This window comes from Diadema antillarum, unplaced genomic scaffold (genome assembly GCF_040938485.1).
Source record: "Diadema antillarum isolate AM-2024a unplaced genomic scaffold, OU_Dant_1.0 seq00001411_RagTag, whole genome shotgun sequence".
In the NCBI taxonomy this organism is placed as follows: domain Eukaryota; kingdom Metazoa; phylum Echinodermata; class Echinoidea; order Diadematoida; family Diadematidae; genus Diadema; species Diadema antillarum.
The window spans coordinates 949,331-973,990 of NW_027272165.1; the positions used below are offsets into that span (position 1 = coordinate 949,331).

At 39.8% G+C, this 24,660-nt stretch overlaps 1 protein-coding gene across 1 annotated transcript in view; it reads right to left on the reverse strand.

Annotated features, from left to right (window-relative positions):
* Positions 1-226: 226 nt before the first annotated feature.
* LOC139709175 (pancreatic lipase-related protein 3-like) overlaps positions 227-24,660 on the reverse strand; it is a 40,108-nt gene continuing 15,674 nt past the window's right edge. Inside the window, exons 3-7 of the mRNA XM_071621129.1 lie at positions 3,549-3,617; positions 2,853-3,130; positions 2,151-2,382; positions 1,443-1,579; positions 227-634 (exon numbers count right to left, since the gene is read on the reverse strand). Of these exons, the coding sequence (XP_071477230.1) occupies positions 227-634; positions 1,443-1,579; positions 2,151-2,382; positions 2,853-3,130; positions 3,549-3,617 (1,124 nt within the window). The remainder of the gene's footprint in view (positions 635-1,442; positions 1,580-2,150; positions 2,383-2,852; positions 3,131-3,548; positions 3,618-24,660) is intronic.

Genomic DNA, 24,660 nt, shown 5'->3' on the forward strand with positions numbered 1-24,660 from the left:
CAGCGGAAATAAAAAAAGGATCAACAAAGGACCTGGTTGCATTTCCGCCAAGGTCTTATGTCTGGTAGCGACACGATCAAAGTTCATTCAACTCGGTCAAAGTTTCGCCTATTCAGCCATTTTATGCTCCGTAGAACTGTGCTGTATATGTCATGAAACTTTGTTGAATGCTGCACTCACTGTATTAGAATAAGGTCTCAATTTGATGATTAAAAACATCGTATCATTAGACGACAATATTTTTACTCTGGAAGCGCCTTTCTTTGTTTTTCCTGTTCTGCGCACTTCCGACAGCATGCCGCTTTTGTCGCAGGAGGTAAAATCGCCTCCAGTAGAACTTCATCTTGGTGCAGTATGGGCTGTGTCCTCGCGTGCTGAGGAAGAAAGACCCGTTGCTGTGTTGGGTGTCCGTGTAGTACCCCATCAACTTGCAGCCAGTCTCACCGCAGGACTGGCAGCGGCCGGCCGCGAAGTCGTCTTCGCTCTCGCAGGGAATGGCAGAGAAGCGACACTGCGGTAGCTTGACGGACTCGATGAAGTAGAGGTGCGATCGGGCGTGGCTGCAGCCGACCATCCACCACCGACAGCCAGGTTGGGCATATCCGCCGTTCGGGTAAAAGTCGCTGTGACCCACCTGTTACCAAATGAGATTGTAACGAAAATCACTATGAAGTACCCAATATCATATCTCCTGCTGTTTATGGCTAATGAAGCAATTGACTATTAAGAGAACCCTGTGGGTCTTGTACAAATCTAGCCTTTGTGAAGGCCCTCTCACTGTATGATGGTTGTAACGGCCGAGCGAAGCGAGCCCAACCGAGCGCGAGGTCCAACTCTGCTGAGCTCACTTCGCCCCATTCGCTCACCACCATACAGTAAGAGGGCCTTGGCAAAAGGCTAGTACAAATCCTGCAAATGTAATATTAGAATCTCTGAGAGATGGATCATTCAGCATGTTCAAACATTATCCACTTTCCAACTTCAATTTCGTTTGCACCTAATGTATTTTTAAAGGCAAAGCAAATGGTCACATTTCAGAAGTTATGCGTTTCAATAGTAATCAATCAAAGTCTGCTAACATTCTGCAGCATCAGGAGTACCAAAGTTGACGACTGATGATCAATTTGGTTCATTATTGAATTACCGATGATGACATCATTTGAAGGAAAACCTCAAGACGATCTAATGTTGTCTTGAAGGCAAAACAAGTTAGCTTCCAGCAGTCAAGTCTGATATATCATTCATCAGAGTTTAAGTGAAATGGTTGCACTATTACAACTGCTAAAACATTCCTGTCCCAAGCTAGGTTTACCTACAAATCAAAATTAATGATATCAGACAAGAGAGACACAAGGCAGAGAAAGGCAACAAAGCAGGCAAAGAAAACAGAGACAGTTCTAAGACTTTAACCCAAGAACTTAGAAGCCAAATATCAGCCTTACCCTCTGTGAGATGCCAACTCCACCTTCGCTTAGTTTACTCGAGTCCGTGTGAATGGCGTCAACGTAGAGGGCGTCTGTCTCGTCTAATCTGCAGTCAGGATCTGTTCCCTCAAAGCTGGGGCCTGCGGCGTCGAGAGCTGTACGAATCGTACAAAAAAAGACAGATAAAGGAAATGTTTTTAAATAACAACATGAACACACTTGCTAAATCCTCGAAAAAAGGTCATACTGTTCGGAAGCACTGAAGAAGACCGTCTGACGGCACTATACTGTCATGGTGATAGTCAATACTAATACAGTGTATTTAATTTGTAACATCAGGTAATCTAAAGTGATCAACATTAATCCATCAACTCCAGGATATTATGATTCTGCACAGAGTTCATAGATGGCACGTCTGGATCGTGGAAGTAGGCCTACTTGACCTAAATATCAGACAATGTCGTCTTTTATGCATAAAACCTGCAAGTATTGGTATTGTAGAGCACATTATATTAGAAAGCATGAAGAAACTAGCATTGGAAGGCTAGCGGTGTTCGTGTTTTTATCAGGATTATCCAAAGACCGAAGAAAAGTTCCATTCCTGAAAAGGATACCTGTTAACTCATTTGTCAAAATTTGAATATAAAGATGTTCGTTTCTTGGTGTTTTTTTAGTCTTCACTATATTGTAAGATATCCAAGCCGAGGGCGCAAAGTTCTTGTTTACCCGAGATTCGGCCTAGACCCGGCTGGCTCTGGCCGACGAATCCTGCAGCGTGTGCACCCAAGCTGTGCCCGATGAGATGGAACCTATCGAAAGGCTGCTCAGTGTACTGGTGCAGGAGCTGGATGAACATCGCCACCTCCCGGCCGACAACGCGCATGTTTTGGACGGCTTTGAGGTAGTTGAGCGAGTCTGCGCCATCAGACCAGTCCACCAGCACCACGGCCAGGTCCTCCTGCGGGGCACAGAATCAAAGCAATATGGATAAGGCTAAATTGATGAACACAAAATGCTAATTGCCAGTATTCATCTTAAACAGATACGCCTATTACAAAGGTATATGCATTCGTAGTTAAAATCCTCCTCTACAGAGACGCCATTCGACAGGATTTTTATTCCGGGGAGATGTTCTTCATAACCCAGCTTGTATAAGAATATATACTAGTACTTACAAAGCTAACCGAGCTTACAGATGAACGAACACAATAGAGGAGTAGTGGTTATAATATTATACAACAGTGTACTTCCGTTATAACGAACACGGTTATAACCAAATTCCGATTACAACGAAATAAAATTTCAGGCCGCAAATGTCCTGCTCTATGTTTTTTTATTGTTTATGTGTTCGGTTATAACAAACTTTTAACTGTGAGTCAAGATGACTTGACGCCCTATACAGTTAAAGCGGGATGATTTACGTCGTACCTTTTCGAGGAGAGCATCTCTTAGGTCAATAACCCACTGTTTCCAGACCCCCTCTCCCCAGCCGTGGATGATAAACGTGATCCGTCTGTCACCTAGGACCTCCACAAGCGCTTCGCGCGTCGAGTTGGCGCGCGTCGCAGTCACGTGGTCGACTCGTGTATGAATTTCGTAGTAGGTGTTGATTTCCTCCGGTGACAGTGGCGGGAAGAAGTCTCGGTGACAATTCAGCGAGGTGTCGAAACATCCCAGGTCACCGTAGCAAACTTCATTGCAGAAACCTGTGGGACACAACAGGAGGACGTCTCCATGGTAACCTACATTCTTTACAAACTTAGTTTTTTCCTACCTCGATAGAAGGAGACGCAATGGTGAAGGCGTGAAGAAATATGGCAAAACAACATTAGCGGTAGCTGGATGGAGCATCAAGATCTGTCTCTGCACAAAATGATCAATATTTGCAGCATGCTTAACGGATTTTATTCGTGACTGTCATCATAAACGTAACTTCCGGTGTTAAATCATAACGAACATGACTTTAGACTTATACTTGAATTTACACAGTCATTTATTCATTATATTTATTTCAGCTAATTGATTCATTTATTCATGCTGACATCTATTTACTCTTTCAGTCATCTTATATAAAATTTTGTACATTCGACATCGCTGTGTCAAGCAAGGTGTCTGTGAACTCACCAAGCCAGGAGCAGAATGAATGCAACCAGTTTGGCGCTGCTCGCCGGACATCACCAGCAGAAACAGTCCCTGTAGGAACAGCAAATCAAGAGGGGAAAGATTTGTGGTCATTCATGTAATTGTATTAAACAGAAATAGCCCTTTCTGGTGCATGTGCCCGATGTTGGCTCTCTTCTTCTAGCAGCCCCCCCCCCCCCCCCCCCCCATCATCTTAGCAACGGCGACAGAAGCCAACAAAATGTTACGGCACATAGCACGAACTTGTCCCGACATTACGAAATGCAACATATGTAACACATGCACATGCACATTATCAATTACACTCTCTATGCGGAAATCAAAACACGGTTGAACTAAATAGACATTATAGAGAGCAATTGTTTTAGTTGGTAAAACTGATAAAACACTGCAAATGTGTTTGCGTGACTTTGTGTTAAATTATCTTATCATTATATCGATAATGTCGAAAAAAAAACGCGATAAAACGCAGAGATTCTAAACCAGGGATCAGTGCACGGACAATTTTCTTGGCCACTGTTGCTGTTCTGTGACATAATGCTGAAAAAACCTTGTATGGCTTATTGAATAGAATGGGCATTTCCCGAATTAACCACAGGTTCAACTGACACGCTATCATTTCTGTTGTCGCATCACGCGCACAGGCACATGATACTTCAACCATGCACGCTGACTTAAAGCAGTGGTCAGTTTTGTATTAAAATCCTTCATGAAATTTCTTCATGAAATAATGGGATTCCAACAACGGTTCAGTCAGTATCACCCTGGTAGGGACGTCTGATTTTAGTGGAGTTTTTAACCCTAAGATGTAATTTTTCCTTTATTTTCTCATCAGAAAAGCAAATTAAGGGATTCATAATCTGTATCTAACGAAACTAAGACAATTTTCAAGAAACCTATAACCATCTGCGTGTCGGTCCATCATTCAATCAGGGAGTTATCGGACACACTCCTTAGTTGAGTGCAATCTCATTCCGAACAACCCATGTACAGTTCGACCTCGATTATCCGGCCATGTCGGGACCGGCGCTCATCCGGATAAGCGAATTGGCCGGATATGGCAGACACAAAATGTACTAGTATATAGCTGCCGTCCAAGCTGCCGTCCCAGTGCACTGGCAGCTAGGTAAGTAGCTTACCCCGCAACGGTAGTGTACTCTATGCTAGCCTGCGCAAAATTGTAGTCCCTTCTTCACAAAAATAAAGTATATCTTTATGTGAAAATCATACATGTTTTACCTCATTAGATATTGAGACACCTATCATGCACATCTTATGAAATTAGTGAAATAGATCCATGAAAAGATGTTAAAGTCACTGTTTTTTCTCAATTTTTGGATGAAAAAAAAAAGTCCTTCACTGCGTGAACGCGTCCGGATAATAGAGATTTCCGGATAAAAGGAGGCCTGTGATAATCGAGGTCGAACTGTAAGTCATCTGGCATTTTTCTTGCATAATACCCGATGGTTATGGTCAAAATGTAATTTCGGTTATTAGGCCTATGTGGGTGAATTGGTGACTACTCTTCTGAAATGTGTAATTGGAACTATAAGAGAACTCGTTCATACCTGAAAGGAGAAGGGCTATAAAACGTTCCTCAGAATATGGGACGGACATTTCATGCTTAATGTAGGCCCTAAGTATGTATTGTTCGTGTGTGTGTGTGTGTATGGGCGTAGGAATGATATATGTATAGGTATGTATGTTCATATGTATTTCTTAGTGTGCGTTCATGAGGATGTCTTATAATCATGATGGAAATAAACCTCTACCCTTTCACAAGTTACATAGCAGCCTACGCGCTCTAATTGTCAATCCTGTGACCTTTTCCAAAGCTCATTTCTGGCTTTGAAACACAACTGAAATTGCTTGCTTTTTGCATTTTATGCCAATATGCCAATAATACTGACATTTTAGGAGGAACTCTCACAAGGGTTGCTAATGACAGTCAAAACTCCGTTGTCCTCCAAGAACTTTTTCCTTTATGTGATTCTTATGCAACACACGGCCAAGTCGGGGTAAGTTATCCTGCCTAGTGTACATCCAACAGTTTGAGTGTTACAAAAAGGTTGGAAGAGTCGCAGTGACATTTAAAATGTTGGATGGAGGACATTACTGGTTGTTTTATGTTAACTTCTGCTTATTTTTCTTCATCATCTGGGACAGCTTACATCTTGCATCGTGTGGCAATAAAGATTATCATTAACTTACGGTTGCCCAGAACTGAACGTTTGGTTGCGCTAAAAACTCAAAACACTTCAGCTGTCCAATCGAATGCAGTGCTAACTGCTTCTGTGTGTGGGCGAGCAGTGGACTTGCGTATGAAAGGGAATTTTTCCACAAGTAGACTACAAAGCTTTAAAAAAACCAAACAAACATACAAAACAAAATAAAACAAAAACAAACTTTCTTGCTACCCGCGTTAAACTTTCACTTGAAAAATATAGATGTACCATTGCATGATTTTTGCTATCGGGCATGTAAATGCCATCGAGCAATTTTGAATTCCGAAAGATGAAGTCATCCTAAAATGTACGTAACTGCTACATTATTTTCTTCAATGTTACAGTTTTCACATCGCAATTGGTCTTGCTCTGGGGAATGGTTACGGTTTATACTAAGGCTCGCTTTATTCATTTAGGCGGTTTGTATGGAACATATCTCGAGGCTCGTGCGAAATATCATATCATCATAATGCACTTGTAATCATTCATACTTATTCTGTATGTATTTCTGCCTCTGAATGCAATCCGGTACACTGAATGACTATCGGCATCAGAAAATAACTATAGTGCGTCAGGAGAAAAAAAAAGACCAAACATCTCGCCAGTCATAATGCAGGCCCGCATAATTTTATGAGTTTTCATCTTCTCATGTATACAATTTGGTGTAGGCCATCACTTACTGCAAAGGGCAGAGGGGAAGGCGTGAGAACACACGCCTCTGCCCATCCAGTCTTACAAGCCCTTAAACACGAGATTTCTGGATCATATAAGTTAGTCCATAACTCCACCCAGCTGAGCCAGCTTGCCACCCGTTTCTCCGCAATGATGATAACAATGAACGATATCATAACTGGAATGATGATTTCACGATTTTGTCACGCAGGCAAAAACATTCACTATAAACAAACAGCCTGAAGACAGTCAAACAATAAACAGTTCAAGCTGTTAAGCGAAATGGTTTGACAGCCAAGCTGTAAACTCCACGGTTTGACAATAATCAAATAATATCGACGTTTACGTCGAACTTTAAACTTTGACAGAAGTGTTTGTTTATGCCAACATGGTGGCCAAAACAGTCATGTCATGAGCTTGATAATACTTTAGCACTGAAAAGAAAACATAAATCCCATAAATAGACTGCGGTATTTGGTTGTTCAAGTGTCCACTGACGTCGGGTGAAGAAGAGGTGTCCAGTGTAAGACCGATAAATTATGACATGAAATAAACACAAGACAATGCGTTTAAAGCCGCATGAGCATTATGTCACATATCGTTTGTTTGTTTTTTCCTGGCTGCCTGGTCCAGTGTATTATTGCTACATGCGACCAGGGAGTGTTGTGGAGGAAGAAACTCGGTGAGGTGTACGGACGGGGGTACTGATGTAGTATGGTGGGTAAGACCCCTGACTTTGAAAGCGAGGTCTCGAGTTCGATTCCTGCAGAGTGTTTACGTCCCTGGACAAGCTCCTTTACCCACAATGTTCCTCTTGACCCAGGTGTAAAAGATGGGTGGGCCTATACTTCGCGATGCTGGGGAAATAATAAATTTTGCAAATTAATGCAGCGATTACTTCCATCCCAAGTTGCCTGACGTCATAGAATGTGTGGCGAGCTTTTGATTTGTTGTTGTTGTTGTGATGTGTTTCTTGTCTCTTTTTTTATAGGGGGTAACTTGGCTTGGTGGGTTGAACATAAAGATGGACTACGCGTCATCCTTATCTTACGTTCTTTTCATCTAACAAAAGGCTATTTTCATTTTGCAACCAGTACAGAGACACTGAGTTTTACTTCTGACTTTTCAGCAAATCTTTGGAAGGTTTGCATTAACAAACAAAATCACCAGAAACACATCAGACTGTATCTCTCACAAGCACTTCGGTCTCTGTTCTGCTTAGGTGACAGGAATCATTCTAAGAAGTTGATCGTGTGTGAAACTGAAACCCTGAAATCCAACGATGTCATTGTAAGCTGCGAATTGTCAACAAGAAGCTGGCACGTTTTTCAGACGCAGGTATGCTCAAAATAATGGGGCGACGGGGTATCATTGTAGCACATTTCACGATGTAGAACGCCAGGAAATCAACGTGTTTTCCGGTTGAAGGGTTTAAACCACCGATTGACTTTGAGGCGGAAATATTTCGACAATAAAACCTAAAAACATCAAACATTTATTTTTCACCGATCTTATTTTTTCAGGTGGGGTGGGGTGCGATATCGACCCCATCATGAATATTATCCCCTGTTTGTAATTCCCGCTGAGGGGAGCGATTAACGAGAACACTCCTTTTTGACATTCTTCTTACAAAGCCATTTCCACCCACAACACAAAACTGATTTTTCTGACCACGATTACAGGTGTAGAAAAATAGGAAATGTGACTACCATGCATAGTTATACATGGGAGGAGCATAACATGGTATCTATTATATCAAAAACTAGATAACATACCATTATTAGTAGTATAGTAGTAGTAGTAGTGGTAGAAGTAGTTGCATTTTAATTATCATCATCATCATCATCATCATCATCATAATCATCATCATTATTATCATTAATACCACAAAAAAAAAAGCTTTCATCGGACAAACAGAAAGAGCGATGATTTTCAAAATATACATAGGAACGATATAACAGTGGGACAAACAACAAATTGTTTTCGGGATAATATTGGCATGTATGAATTGGAAACTTAGTTTGTTCCTGGGTAGACTTGATGGGAAGTTAATGTATAATAATTATATTATTACTGAGACCCATGTAAAGCAGATCACAGTTAAGATAATACTTTGAAAATGTATAGACCACTCCAGCACAACAAACTGCTGATTTACACATAAGGGATTGTGTGGATGTCGTATCCCTCCGAGCTGTGATATGAAATTACGATTAATGCTGCTGATTGCCCCATAATCATCACTGTGTCCTCGTTAAAGATGTTGGTGATTCACGCCACAAGTCATCATACAATGACGCGGCAAACTATTTCACAGTGAAGAAAGAAGACAAAGTACAGAAAACAGTAAGACACAGGAACTTTTTGACTCCTCTCCCTCAGCGTCGATATTTCACTGAAAAAGTAAACATTTACGTATGTCATCATTCGTCCGAGAGATGAAATCCATTTTTACTATTTTTACGTCAATCTTTAAACGGCGTTGTCGTTTTAGTTAGCGGATGATAAGCATTAATATTAGTTTGTATAGAAGTAATCCCTCTCATTTTCTTGTATTTGTATACTTTCAATGATAACATCTATTTTTCACTGTCTACATCAAATATTGATGTGTTGTTGTTGTGTGTGTGTGTGGGGGGGGGGGGGGGAGGTGTCAATTAGTTAGGCATTTTTTTTTTTGCACCGTTTTAGTTTGAATGACATCTTATTCTTTGTTACAGTGAAAAAAAAATATTGTAATTATGCATTGCACTTAACATGCCGGGGCTGTCTTTTGAAACTGTGGTTGGGAGACCTGAGTGAAAATACCCTACCAAAAAGAGACTCAGAGAGATGTAATGAGTTACTTTACATTTCTGAAGGTAACAATTTATCAGATACTTTCAAACCATGTGACGAAAGGTTTTGGATCATTAGAAAAACAAACAACCAAACAAACAAACACCAAACTCAAAGACTGCAGATGATGAGACATAGATCACTCCTGCAAAACGGAATGCAGACCAAAGAATGCTATGGTAAATGCCCAAACTTCATACAGTCTCATCGACAGCTGAAAAGTGATGAATAATGGTATGAGATAGTCGAACATCATCGGGTCCTTGTTAAGATTCAGCGGTGATTCACCCCTCATGCGATCGCGCAATGACACGACAATCCGCCGTATGGTGGGGTAAACGAGTCACATGATGTCGTTATGTTACAATTCAACCTCCTTATCTCTCCCCAAAGCCCCCCACCCCCTCTTTATCCGCCAATGCCCCATGATATTCACTGGTATAACATGACGACTCTATATTAACGTCGATATATCTGTCGAAAACTTTCGAAATTCTCAGAAAAGTTCATCTTCAATCAGTACTATACAAAAAGGGGGGCAGGGACAAATCGAACAATGGACAGGCTGATCAAAACCACATTGTGTCCTTGGATGTCAAATCCCCAGCCAAAATGGGAAAGACTCTCGAATAACAATATAGACGACAATGCCTTCAAGTATACAGGGAATACAACATTCCTCTTGCGCAAGTGCATGCTCTTCCATAAGCTGTGCTCACCAATAAAGTTGTGCTCGCGAATTCATGGGCAGTCATGACAACCCCAATTATTGAATGCTAAACTTGAGATTGTGCTCTCTATATCAGTATGGCCATCATTACAATATTACACCATGTCTGTCTTTCTGTGACATTCTTTTTTAGTTCTTTAAACGTTCGTGGTATAGTTCGATTAACGCAATGGAAGGAAGGTGCGCATGTGGATGATCTCACTATTACGTGACTGAATGTTCTAGCTGGGGATAACCGCACAAGTCGACTTTCAGTGCCACTTCAGGTGCCATGTTTTCTATGGGACATTGTTACTGGTGCCACTCTCGATAACACGAGAAATTGAAACATATATCCAAGTATGGACTTCTGCATCATATGTTTTGGCAATAATTTCGGTCTTCCATCACTATGGCTCCATTTTTTCCGACCACCACCACGACACTCCTCAAAAGTATGGAACGCCACTTGTTCCCTTATATGAAAAGGCATTCTCGTTACCGACAAGAAACGAATTGAACTGCCGAGTGATGAATATCAAAATGAGAAAATACCCCGTGGAGAAATATTCATATTGCTCGAAAGAGATGGAATACAAATTGGTAACTGAGTCTGAGTGTTAAATAAGTGCGGGTTCTTTCATAATCTGAGTGTCCTAAAGATTACAAATTACATATTATCGTGTACGCAGGCGCTCTGAAAGATCGGGGCCCCATTTCATAAAAGATGTTAGGGTGGCAACTCTTGCTGGAATGGCAACTTCCAATAGCAACAGCCAATCAGGAAGCTGGATTCTTGTCGTTACTAATGACAATTGCCATTCCAGTCAAGAGTTGCCATCATATATCAACTTTTTATGAAACGGGGCTCTGGAGTTGATTACAAGTTTTTTGTACAAAATGGGCATTTGCATATTGTATGTTGTATTGTTTTATTTGAGAGAGGGATGGGTTTTTTTTTTTTTTGTCAGCACAATGGAGTCATCATGGTCATGTTGTATAACATATCCTACCATACTGACTGTCTATTTTCCAATCCTATAACATTATTGATTCGGCCGAGATCTAGTTATAATTTCATTGTTCTTTATAGCTTTTAGGTAGAATAATGTCTAACAGCAGTGCCAACAATGAACAGGTCCAACCGCTTTTTCTTGCTGTTATTTTTTGTTGGTATTGTTCGCTATAGTCACTATCATGAGCACTACAATAATTGATCATAACCATTTCAATTATCATTACTGTCCTTATTCTTGTCGTTCTTATCGTTTTTGTTATTATCATTATTATATCCACTGGTAGCTCTATTATTGCAAACATTCAAGATCGTTATCATTACCATCAAAAGAACCCAGTGTGTAGGGCCTACACCGCGTATCTCACAGTCGGTAAAGCGGTTCAGATAGAGTTAGTCTGCTGTGTTAAAAACCACCAGGGATCGTGGCGTCACCCCAACTCATTCACTGGATTAAGCTTCATTTAACAATTTGAGCTACTGCGCTCTGCTAATCCCTGAAATAGTCTCCCTTACGAGAGGCATGTCTAAGAAATCACCGACATGAGCTCGTTAAAGGGCAAAGTCATGATTCTCCACTCAGATGAGTTATCGTGGTGTTGAAGCACACCCTGATGAACGAGGAACTTTTCGTAGGCCTGATGTAAGAAACTGAACTGAAACTGACGACGGCTTGGACTATACATGCAATATGGACAATGATTCGTCTATTGTATGTACGTACTTACTCATTTTTGAGGATAGGGAGTGGAATAAATATCACGCAATATCAGTCAAATCGTCTTTTCGAAAACACTAACAGTAGTATACAATATTGAAGGGATTTTGTCTTTGTTGATGTACAACAGAAAATAAAGATGCAACGTAAGTTCTCTCCACGAGCACTATTGAAAAATTCGGTAATCCGAAGGGCATTATCCCGAAGTCTTTAGAAGCTATGAAGACAAATTCAAGCTACACAAAAGACAAAGTTTCCTCGCAAACGTTAGAAATGACGATTTTAATCGATCTTGCTTTGACTGCCTGCTTTTTTAAAAGAATAAACCATTTCTTTTCTATTATCCGAATTACTTCATTGGATATGTGTTACTTCAAAGAATAATTTAGCATTTCTAATATTCTTACCAAGGCATACAAGTCCGAAGATCAAGGATAGCGACTGTTAAAAAGGCAATGTATGAAGTTTAAACTATAATACCGGACTAGTGTCACTAGTCTATTTGCTGCAGGAACGTCATGCAGATATTCGCAAAATCTTGAATCATACTGTACAGTGGATGACACAATGAAATATGAAGCAATCCAAATCAGTGAGATTATGAAGTTGAATCCTGTGCTAAAATCGTCGCAAAAAAAGAGCACCACATATCCACTCACGTATTCATCAAAATGCGCTAACCTCTTTTCCATACAAGAGAACACTTGGAAGAAAGATAGTCAACCTAAAACAGAAGACAGAGAGTTTAATAATACAAGGAGAATCTGAGTTAAACGGTTAAAGAAGAACAGATTGGCACGATCTATCATAGCCCCACGCACTTGTTTCCGCGCGTGCCTGCTCGCTTCCTTCGCTTTGGAGTCGCGGGAATCTAAATCATCGCCAAACTCCCCACAGACGGCTGGCGGTAGAGAGACACCTTCAGTCATCTCCAAGAATCAATTAAAAAAGTCGGGTCGTGACCTCAATATCACGCCCGACTCACCTGTTCGAAAGAATCTGCCACGTCTGGCATATGGGAGAAATGTGAGACGGTAGACTCCTTGCGTTTAATCCACCACTGGGTTACCAATGATTACACATCTTTTGTGTAAGTAGACCGCAGTCAAAAGATTGCTTTCTTCCTTCAGTTTTTGGCAAAACGCAAATGATGAGCAATGTAGAATTGTGGTAGTAAATGGACATGTGGATGTCATACGACTCCTCAAAGGGGAATTACGGACCAGTTAAAGGTTAATCTGAAAAGAAAGAGTAAAGTTTTACATACACAACAGTAAAATGTCCTCAAAATTGGATGGAAATTGGAGAAAGATGAAATTGCGAAGTTTCGCAATTGTTGCAAAACAGCTCTAAAAGAGCTAATATGAACATATGCAAATGTGTGAGCAGATGATGTCATCCCCAGACAATTTAACATCGATTTAGTATAATAACTTGACAAAAAATTCATGTTTTTCCCTGTTTTGTGTAAAACAATATGTTACGCTTGTCTGAATAAGTTCAAATGATATCAGTCAGACATAATAGGATTTGAGAATGGGGCATCATAATTGCTTTTGAATAAAAAAAAAGATATTTCATGAATTTTGTTCCAATCAGATGGCAAGTTGTGAGGCGGTGGCACCATCAACCAATTCTTTTGCCTATGCACATTGCCTGTTCAAGAAATGTTTTGCGAAAATTAGTAAAACTTCACAATTTCTACACTTCCTTGGTATTTACACAAATTTTGATCCAATTTTCACTGTTGTGTTCATGACATCTTGCTCTATCAGACAAACTTTCATCTTCACACAACTCGACGGAAATCAGAAGGGAGCTAAAAATGAAACTGCTTGTCTACCTTTCCCTCTTCTGAAATAAATATTATAGTATTATTATTCTTCTTTTTTATGATAAACGCCAAAAAATAAATCCAGTATTATAAACAAAGAATGTTACCCACCATGACAACTACTTTGCTTTAAGGATAGTACACACTAAAAAATAAAGGTTCAAATTTGCACCCTATTTGTCCCTATAGCAGCATCCTTGGGTGCAAATTTGCACCTTTTATTATTCAAGTAGAAAATTAAATATATTAATATTTATATTCGTACCTACACAGATGCAAACATATCCATCAGAGTGTAAGTTTGACCTTACGAGTAAAACCTTGGTACTCGACAGTGGTCCAAATTTTCAATTTACAATGTATTAATGTCTATGGTGCATGTTTGCACCCTTGATTAGCACAAAACTGAGGGTGCAAATTCGCACCCCTTTAGGTTAAAAATTTAGCGTATTGCACCGCTAAGGGTGCAAATTGCTTATTGGGGTACAAAGTTGCACCCTACAGGGTGGTTGTAGAGCGACAATTTTGGGGTTCAAATTTGAACCCTTACTTCTGAGTATGTAGAGTTTTTGTTTGTATTTTAATTGTTTGTTGATTGATATGTGATTCATGTTTTTTACTTTCGATGTCGTATGTAGGGCCTAAATAATAAAAATCAATAAGAAGTGGAAAAGAAAGAAAAATTTACCAAAATGTGCCGTGACATGTTACGGCACATTTTGGTAAATTGCACAGTTTGGTAAATTGCCAAGGTGTGCGGTTGCCAAAATGTGATGTTACGGCACATTTTGGTAATTTCTGCTCCTCCACCATCATCACAAAAAAAAAAAAATAAATAAACCCAATAAACAATGAACATCTCCTCTTAGTCCTCATTCATTCTCTTCCTTCTCCTCCTTCGTCCTTTCTCTCATTCTCCCCCTGATTTCCTCCAAATCCTCCTCTCTTCTTCGTCTTTATTCCTCATCCAATACTCGCCTTCCTCATTCTCGTCTCCCCCCGAAATCCCCCCTTTTTTTCTCCCCCATATACCTCTAATAGAAATATAGTACACTGCCATGACTGCAAGTTGTGGTTCTCAAAGAACAAAACGTAAACTTTACAACCAGCATGACCAGGCACAACATGAAATTCTTGGCCACATTATGAAAACACTTGAGAGAGAAAAAAAAAATGCGTCTCATAAGGTCAGGGGGCGCCTGGAAGTTCCACTTCCATTTGGTAAATCCTTACCCATACATATCAAATCATCACTGCTTTTTATCATTTGTCTTTAAGTTTTCTTTTTGTCAAATGTTTCTATTTTTTGTGCTTTTTTTTCTGCCAGGAAAACTACACTAGGATTAACTGCAAGCTCTTGCACGTGGTAAACATAACAAACGCCTAATTCATGGTCACCTTTTTAGGTAATACGAGAAGAAGCTTAACCTAGAATTGTCCATCGAGGTGACTTCTATAATAGACATAAAAGAAAATGTCAAACAGGCACCGAAGGAAACACTTTCTTTCTCAACGCCTATCACAGGAGTAGGTTGATTTACAGTTTGGACAAGGACCAAACGCCGCCTTCAGATAAAATTATGCAGAAATTAGAAGAGATTTCCCTTTCTTTTCGCTGTATACCCAGAGGCCTTCTTCCAACGGCTCGCTTCAAAAGAAATTATTCCAACTTTTTAGCACCTCACAAGGATATGAAAAGACAGGGACCTTCTCTTTTTTTCTTTCATTCTTTCTTTTTCTTTTCTTTCCCTTTTTTTTTCTGTGAGCGCCAACCGTGTTTTTACTACCCGTAAACTGATGTCATGCACTGTCGATTTGTAGAAAAACGTGACAGCACTTCCCATGTGTATTCTGATGGGTAATCACGTAAATAACAGTATGGGAGGCATAATCCGTTCAGTGAAACTTGAAGAAAACAAAGTGATAACAGAAGGGCTTTTTACACTTGTAAATTTTTGCTTAGTCCCGTACCAACGGTGGGGCTAAGGGGGGGGGGGCTTAGCCCCACCGTTGGTACGGTGGGGCTAAGGATAGAAAGTGGGCTAAAGAAAGTGGGCTAAGGATAGTCCCGTACCAACGGTGGGGCTAAGGGGGGGGGGGGGGCCTTAGCCCCACCGTTGGTACGGGACTATCCTTAGCCCACTTTCTGTTTACACTCGTTTTTGCCAAAGTGGGCTAGCCCCACCGATAGTCCGTTACTATCTGGCCCTGCAAAATAGCAGGGTTAGCACCGCAATTGCGGTGCCAAGCAAGTGAGTGTAAACAGAACGAAAAAATAATCCGGGGCTAAGCGACGGAGACGAAGTCCGACCCCCACTGACCAATCAGAAACGAGGTAATCAATTGCTGCCGGTGCGTGCGTGTACGTGTACAGTGCACAACGTAATCATGAATATTCATCTGGTTTGGAAAGTCCGGGGCTAAGAAATACGAGTGTAAAAAGGTCAGTTTTCTCCTAAGCCCCGGACAAGAGATAGTACGGGACTAATTGGCCAGTGTAAACAGCTGAAAAAATTGGTACGGGACTAACGATAGTCCTGGGTCAGAGAAAGTCCGGGGTTAAGAAACACAAGTGTAAAAAGGGCTAGACTGTCTTTATAAAATAAGGGACAAACAAATAGATATTATGTAATTATTCAAAGACATCAACATCTTTGTATATAGGCATCACAAAGTTTATTCTTAAGCCATCTTTTATCGATGTAAATACATCGTAGAAGTATACTTAAAGACAATAGTTGGTGAATTCCTTAGGGCTATATGTGACACACAACGCACAGGATGCAACAGCATCCAATAAGCCTTGTATATGATATGAGAACAACAGAAGACACTATGAGGCGGCCTGGGATACACAAAGACAAATTTCCCTTTAACTGTCATAACATCAAAGCTGCCATCTTCACAGAAACACCGCCGAAAAGACGAATTTTTTCATCTGTCGCATTCCGCGTTGATCATTTAATACTGAACACGATACAACCGAATACAACTATTGGACCACATCAACGCTAGGAAACTGACAGTCATTACGTGATAATGGGCCATAAATGCGTGTTCTACATAATGATGAGAATTAGATCAACATGATTCCCACATGAACACGCCGAAGCTTTGGATCCTTTCAACATTACCGCCACGGTATTGTATTTGCCTTGCTCCAATGATCACCCTGCTGTATTGTTAGGGTCTTAGTCCGCTTGTGGTATGATGTTAATGAGCACCTATACAGGTTGTTATAGACCGCCAAACACGCAGACATAGTAATGATTGAGGCGTAATTTATCGACAAGGATAAACAAACATGTTTTCCTTTTTGCAAGTCACAGAATAGATGTCATTTGACACAAAAGTTTTGTTTGATTGCTGTCGCAGTCTGGTAGTGATTTTTATTCTTTACTTCTCACATATATAATTTCCAGAGGAAAATGTGCAAAATATCAGCGCGGTGTTTATTCTATGTCACCTAGAATACCCAATAAAAGCTGGCTGCTGTTTAATTGTGCATATGCTAATACAGGAACTGGAACTAGTTTAACGTGAATGTTGTTTGTTACGCATTGCAACAGCAAACAAAAAAGTGCAATGACGCGAATAATGACGCGAACACAAACTCGAATCCGCTCTCAGTTTTACATACAGGGTCTATAGACAAAAATCGCGCAAATATGCAGTAAATGTTTCATCATACTTCTTCATAATATGAATTGAATTAGACAGACACTCACCGATTGAAGCGAGGACCAAAAGATACACCAAGAGTTCAGGTCTAGCCATGGTTTCCTCGTCAAGTCCCTACACTCCAACTTCAAAGAAATATCTTGCTGGACAATAATTTAAATGGCGATATCAAGCACAACTCTTCAAACGCTCGGAGCGATCTAGCCACAGGTGTACCGACCAGTCAGACGAATGGACGAAGTCAAGTTTGCTAATTAAACGCACTCTCGAGGACGCGTCACTTCACCTGCGGAAAAGAACAAAGACATCGATCACAATTTGATGATAATGTGTTCAGAGAGGTCGTGTTACCACAATTATCAAGAGATTAGGTGATGTTCATATTTACAAAAGCATATCGTTTACAGTAGCTGTCTCAACACTGCTCAAAGTAACCGATTATAACGATGGAATCTTTTCACAATACAAAATTTTACTCCTTGTAACTCACAAGATGGAATTATAAAGAAATCTTATATATATAGGGATTTACTTGTTTACTTACATGAAATGTGCCATTCGACAAATCAAATCTTTGATACAGGAACAGGAAAAAAAAAGGCGTCGTTGCCTTTCAAAGGCTGGTTCGAAGAAATTGAAATATGGTAGACCACGACCCTTTGCGTGTACTTTCCTGATTTTGCTTTTCTTTCTAAATCAAGAAGTTTCGGGATCTGCATTTTCTTTCCCTGTTTTTAGTTTCTTGGTTTTTTTATGTGCTTGCATTTGCATGAATAGATGGTATACTGTCACTCTAATCACAGTGTAATCTAAATGACGACAAATGCAAGACTCGCTTAAAACTCCATGATCATGTTAGATCATTCATAGGCAAGGCATGATCCCTTTATTTAAACAATGACCTTCAATTGTTATGCTGGTAATACAACGCCAAAGAGCTTGAATTAGTGTCCATAAATGTGCTTAAAAGTATGTTAAGTTTGTTGACACAGATGGTATCAAATCCCATCCCCCTCAAGAAACAAAAAAAAAAAAAATCAGTCGCATGTCCACCTGAAGATTGCCCTCGTAAGTATGTGCTTTACGTTTTAGATTTACAGGCATGCTCTTTATCCTTCGTAGAAATCTAAACTGAAAATACACCTCATAGTTTTTCCTTCACTTCCACTTCCTTCCAACACGTGTATTCCATCATTTGCACCTTCCTGTCTAATTAGAATAAACAATGATTCGTCCAACACTTTTGGTTACACGTTCACTTTGTGACCATGAATTCAACATCGTGATATGATAAGGTTGGTAGGAAGCCAATAGTGGAGTAAGCTGTTGTTCGTAACAACCCATGCAAAATAAAAAAATAAAAAAATACATCCGTAGGCCCTAAACCTTTGGCTCTGCATTGATGTCATATAATCCTGTAAGATTATGAATGTGACATAAATACAGAAAAGCGCCAGATTCATGGCTACGACAAGTACATGAGAAATTGATCAATTTCCTCTTGTAAATGTTTATTATTCACCGGTACTAAATTATCGCGATCTTTAGAGAAGGCAGGCTATTGATTTGAAGGTTACGATGTTACATCATGTGAGCAATGATGATAGCATGACCTTGTCGATGAAATATGAACCAAAATGTTACACTGAGCAGGTCCATCCGACTATACAATCAAGGAACAGAAAGTGAAAGGGAGCTAGCATCGCCATGTCGTTTGATATGATAAGCCACTGGATGGCGTAAAATTCATTAGGCCTAAAGGGCCTACTCCAGGCGCCAGGTATAGGCCTACGTCATGTAGGGCCTACTGCATACAGTGCAATAGTCATGTATAGGATATATTTGGGAAAATTTGGAGAGATTCAGAAAGAATGCACGAATGCACGCCAAAAGGCAGAAGGGATTATGAAACAATTAAAAAAACTAAAAGAAAATTATTATTTTTTTTACACAAACTTACACCTGTGCCTATAGGGTATAGGCCTATAAAATATATACATACACATACACAATATTTTGTATACTGTACGTAGACACTCAAGTATGAGATGTCGAATTTACTTTGAATGAATAGGCCTATGTGTATTTATGTAGGGTCTATATCGTACCGGCATGGACTTTACGTTGTAGGACCATGGTACCAGGGAGGATTCAACCTCCTTGGTTCGTACTGTGTAGGCCTATGTACACTGCATAACAAATGGACTCAAAGTATCTGTGTTTAACAACAACCACAGCACCACCACCACCACCAACAGTAAACAACAAATAAAAGAAAAACTGGAATGTGCTTTGTGGGGTTTCCTTACGAGAATTTGTTTTTCAATCTTAAGACCTAGGTTGTCGGGGATTAAGAAAGTAATGACGTCGTAAGCCCGCTTTAATGAGTTAGGTCATTTACCCACAAAAAAAAAATTAGAAAACTCTTAACGTTGGCTGTCTAAATTGTTTGCACCTGTTTGTTGGGCGTGTCATTGAACCCCGTCCCTCCTCCCCTCTCGCTACGCGATCCCACCGGGGACCGCGATTCCACCCAATGTCGGTGAAGTGCGTGATACACATAATAATACGTGTTTAGCTGTCGATGGGCCGGAGTCGATGTACCGCTCTATATGGACGCTGTCGTGCTCTAGATTGAAAGGTTTGTGCGAGTCATGGCATGAGGAGATGTCATTACTAACGGTGACATGTTTTTATGCAATGCCAATGACAATTTGCGATTGCGATCTTGAGGAGATCAAAATAATCGTGTATTTTCTACTGAAAAAAAAACAACCAATAAACAAAACGAAACAAAACGTCTGTATCCAAGCACCACCTCCGGAACAGTCTAGAATCTCATCCTGGGTGTGACGTCACGACAGAAATCAGAATAATTGAATATAGAAATGGAAATAATCAATAATAGACCAACAATAAATTTTGTAACTCTAATATTTACAACTCTTATTGTCTTCGTCCAAATGGCACATAAAGTAGAGCTCGGCTGTTCCTATTCCTCTCGCCATGATGACAAACGGAAATCGTTCCATTCTTCGAAATGGGATTCATCTCGTATATTAAAGGCTCGTAAATATCGTCAACTATAATATACGACACGACAATTTTAATGTATAAGTCACAATATAGCAGGGGCGGATCCAGGAATTCTGTAAAGGTGGGGCGTGACTAATATTTTGGTGGCACTTCCGGGTTTCATTTCATTTTTTTCATTTTTTTTTCTTTGTTTTTAACAAAAATTAAAGGGGGGCGTGCGCCGGTTGCGCCCCCTCTGGATCCGACACTGATATAGTGAAAAAAAAAAGGGTTGACGGGCGTTTCAATACACAAATGGTCAATCAACAGTATGTAGGCCCTACATTATTAAGAAAGGGTGATGTCCGTTATTCCCAGAGTGCGTTAATCCGAAAATGAAATAAGATTTATTATTCCGAGGGTTTGTTATTCCGAAACACACAGGTTTTTTACACACTCGGGGGTTCGTTAATCCAAAATGAAAAAGGGTTCGTTACTCCGAACATTTGGGTTGATACTTAGTATTCCGAAGTTTCGTTATTCAGAAAGTTAATTCGTAATTCTGAAAATGAAATAAGATTCAGTTAATCCGAAAATGAAACAGGGTTCGTTAATTCGAAAATGCAAAGACGGTGCGTAATTACGAACCTTCGAACTTACGTACGTTGGATTAACGAATCTTCGGAATAACAAACGTTTCGTTTATATTCAAAAGGTTAATTCGTAATTCCGAAAATGAAATAAGATTTATTTAATTCGAAAATAAAATAGGGTTCGTGAATTCGAAAATGTGAAGACGGTGCGTAATTACGAACCTTCGAGATAACGTACATTATTTCATTTTTGGATTAACAAATATTCAGAATAACGAACCTTCGGAATAACGGACTGTAAACTACAGAAAGTTACAGACTGAGCGGCTTTGTTATGTCTCCACGACACGTCTCATCGACAATATTGGGCAAACCATAAAACGACCAAATTGACCGGAAAAAATGTTAACAAAAGAAGGAAATAAGATTCATGGTTAATAAACCACCTGTTTTTCACACAGCAGACACACACAACACACACACGCACACACAGCACACTGACACACACACATACACACAATCTCTCGAGTCTCTCTCTTCTTAGCTCTCTTTAACCACTTTTCTCTGTCAATTTATGTCGCTTGTGGAACGATTTATCTCAAACAAGGAGCGGACAGCAAGCGGGTCAGAACTTCGGAATTAATTTGCAATCAAAATAAATTGTTCCATGTTGCAAGGACATCGCCCTAGGCCATATATTATTCTCCATTAAATAACATCTGTGAGGTCAATCTTTAGCCGGAGGTATTTATTTATTGTTATCTTATTCCCCCCCCCCCCCATGTGTAACTGAATTTTTTTCTTTCCAATATGAAGATTTATCTATTTACTTCATAACACGCTTTATCAAATTTGTGTAACATCTAACAACAGGCTATACTCAATCGGATTAACTTTAAAATAATGATGAAACCAGACACTGACGAATAAGTAATGCACTATCCCATTGACATCATTGGTCTTTGTAATGCTGGGTCCGTGCAGCGTTCATCAAAAGCACAAAATTTTCACACTGCTTTGGGAAATTCCATGAGCATTTGTCAGCTGGTTTTGGATAGCAGAAGGACATCGGAGTCAAAACCACCAAAAGAATGACATTCTATGAACATGAAAGAAAAAAAAATACGATAGATGAGTATCGCCGGCTTTGCCGTGGTGGATACACGTGATGTTGTATTTGGAGTGTAAGAGTTTGTGGAGTTCACAACTTAAGGGTGTGTACAGTTCTGGTCGAGGTGAGGATTTAGCTTTTAACGTTTTGCGAGATATTCAGAAACCACTCTATGAGATGTCAAAGAGCATGCAATTCTAAGGGGTATCAAAAGTTTATTTGATGAAAATCGGTTTTGAAATGGCTGAGATATCCAAAAAACAAGGTGAAACAAAGAGATCCGAATAAAAGGCGTGGCCTGTCGCCTTTTATTATTATCACTTTTTTGGATATCTCAGCCATTTGAAAACCAATTTTCATCAAATAAACGTTGAATCCTTCTTAAAAGTACATGCTCTTTCATATTTCAAAAGCGGTTTCTTATTATCTCACTTAGGAATCCCCACCTCAACTAGTACTGTACAGTCCCTTTAACCTCGACGAAAGCTACTACAATCTACCACATGCAATCACACACACACACACACACACACACACACACACAAATATGTAATAAAACAATGCGTTCACTGTATTTAGTCATCCATGGTGAGCATAATGGTGCATCTTCAGTGTAATAAGCACTGATCACACACGGTACCTCATCGACTCTTACCATTACACCAGCAGTGCGTTTTTACGAAAAAGAAATTATTGGTTTCACAAAGTTGGGTCCCGTTTCACGGCAGAACGAGATGGCACTGACCAGACATTCTCTTCGGTAATCGGCTGATGATAATGTTTAGGCCTACTCTGTTCCCTTTCCAAATACATCTGAGTTTCAAACGACATTATGAAAAATGGTATCAAAAGTATAGCTAAGGAGCTACAATGTGTGCAAAAAAAAAGTTAGGAATTATCACCAGCTATTCTGGGAGTACACGTGACCCGCTGGATTGCGGAGAAAAGAAGAAGAAAATAATACAAAATATGTTACTCTGAAGAGATATGGGTTGAGCGATAGATACTGACATGAACTTAAGGCGGGTGATAACGCTACCCCCACGTACCCTTCTTTTTCTCTCTGCCATTGATAAGGATCGTAGCCAGTTTTTCTGTGACCCTGCGAACATTATTTCCTCAACATCATCCGTGCACCTCGAAACAGCTGGTCATTAGAAAGGAAAATCATGTGACAAGGCCTACACATGTGCATTTCAGCTACGCCGAATACCATTGACCAGATGGGGCGATTCAGTTCGGGCGGTCCCTGGGACTCGATACTACCCCCTCAGCATTCCCCTCCCTCTACCCCTGAGTGTGGGTCGAAGGAGTACTCGCTGGTATGTATCCTTAAAGGGATAGTACACAGTATAATAGTAATGGTGGAGATGAGGATTGCGCTTTTAACTTTTTGCGAGATGCCAAGAAACCACTTTTGGAATAATACAGAGAACATCATTCCAAGAGGAATTCAAAGTTTATGAGATGAAAATCGGTTTTGGAATGGCTGTGTCATCGAAAAACAAAGTAAAACAAAGCAATCCTTATAAAAGGTGGGTCCCACCTTTCATTAGGATTTCTCTGTTTTGGAGATCTCAGCCATTTCAAATCCAATTTTCATCAAATATAAACGTTGAATCCCACTTTGGAACATGCTCTTTCATATTTCATAAGAGGTTTCTAATCATCTCACCAAAACTGTTAGAAACCTGAAGTTATGTCTCAAACAAAACTATACGATCCCTTCAATGGGATAATCACCCTCAACATATGTTAAATTAATTTGAATGGAAATTATTGTTCATGTTTCACAACAACAACAATAAAGTACAATATATAGGCCCTACCACTGGCAAAAACAACTTCAAAAATGCGGAACTGTCTACAATTTAAGTAAACGTAATGATGTACAATGAGCAACTAGAAACACAAGGTTATATTCAAATATATGACGGAAATCGAAGCTTTCGGTTCATAACGAATAGGAGTGTGAAATTGCAAAGTGTGACGGAACCAACTAAAAGCAATTCTGGTAAAATATTGTTCGGTTGAGTGCGTCCTATGATTAGGCCTATAACAAGAAACGGCATTCTTAAGATATTAATCATCTATAAGGACATTGATAATGATTAACAATAAAGCGAAAAAAACGAGTAAGTGTGGGTTCAATGAGTGCACAAATGATGAGTTGCAGAAATGATCAGATTTGAATTGAATTGAAAGGATATAGAAGAACTTGAAAATAAAGTTTGAGGAAAATCACATAATCCGTTCAAAATCTTCAAATTTCAAAATGTTCACAATTTTCAAATCTTCGAAGTTTTGAATAAATCAATGTGCTGTCATAAATGTGTGTTATTAGTGTCACATTTTGAGCTACAAAAAAGGACTGCCTCTATTCAACGACGTGGTTGCAGAAAAGATTTTGAAAACTATCAAGAATGAATCCATGTTATTTGTGCTACATTGAAGACTCTGCAATAGACAGCTGCATTCCTGCTTCCTCGTCAAAGGACCGATGTCACAAGATTACTTGTGTCACTGAAGAGTCCAAAATCTTGCAGAACCTCCTCCCCCCCCCCCCCCCCTCAGGCAGTGACATTCACACATACTGACACATTGAAGACACACCTACACCATGAAGATTTGAATGCTCCAGTATGTGCAAAGTGCGTGCCACGCGGTAGCCCAGTGTTCCATG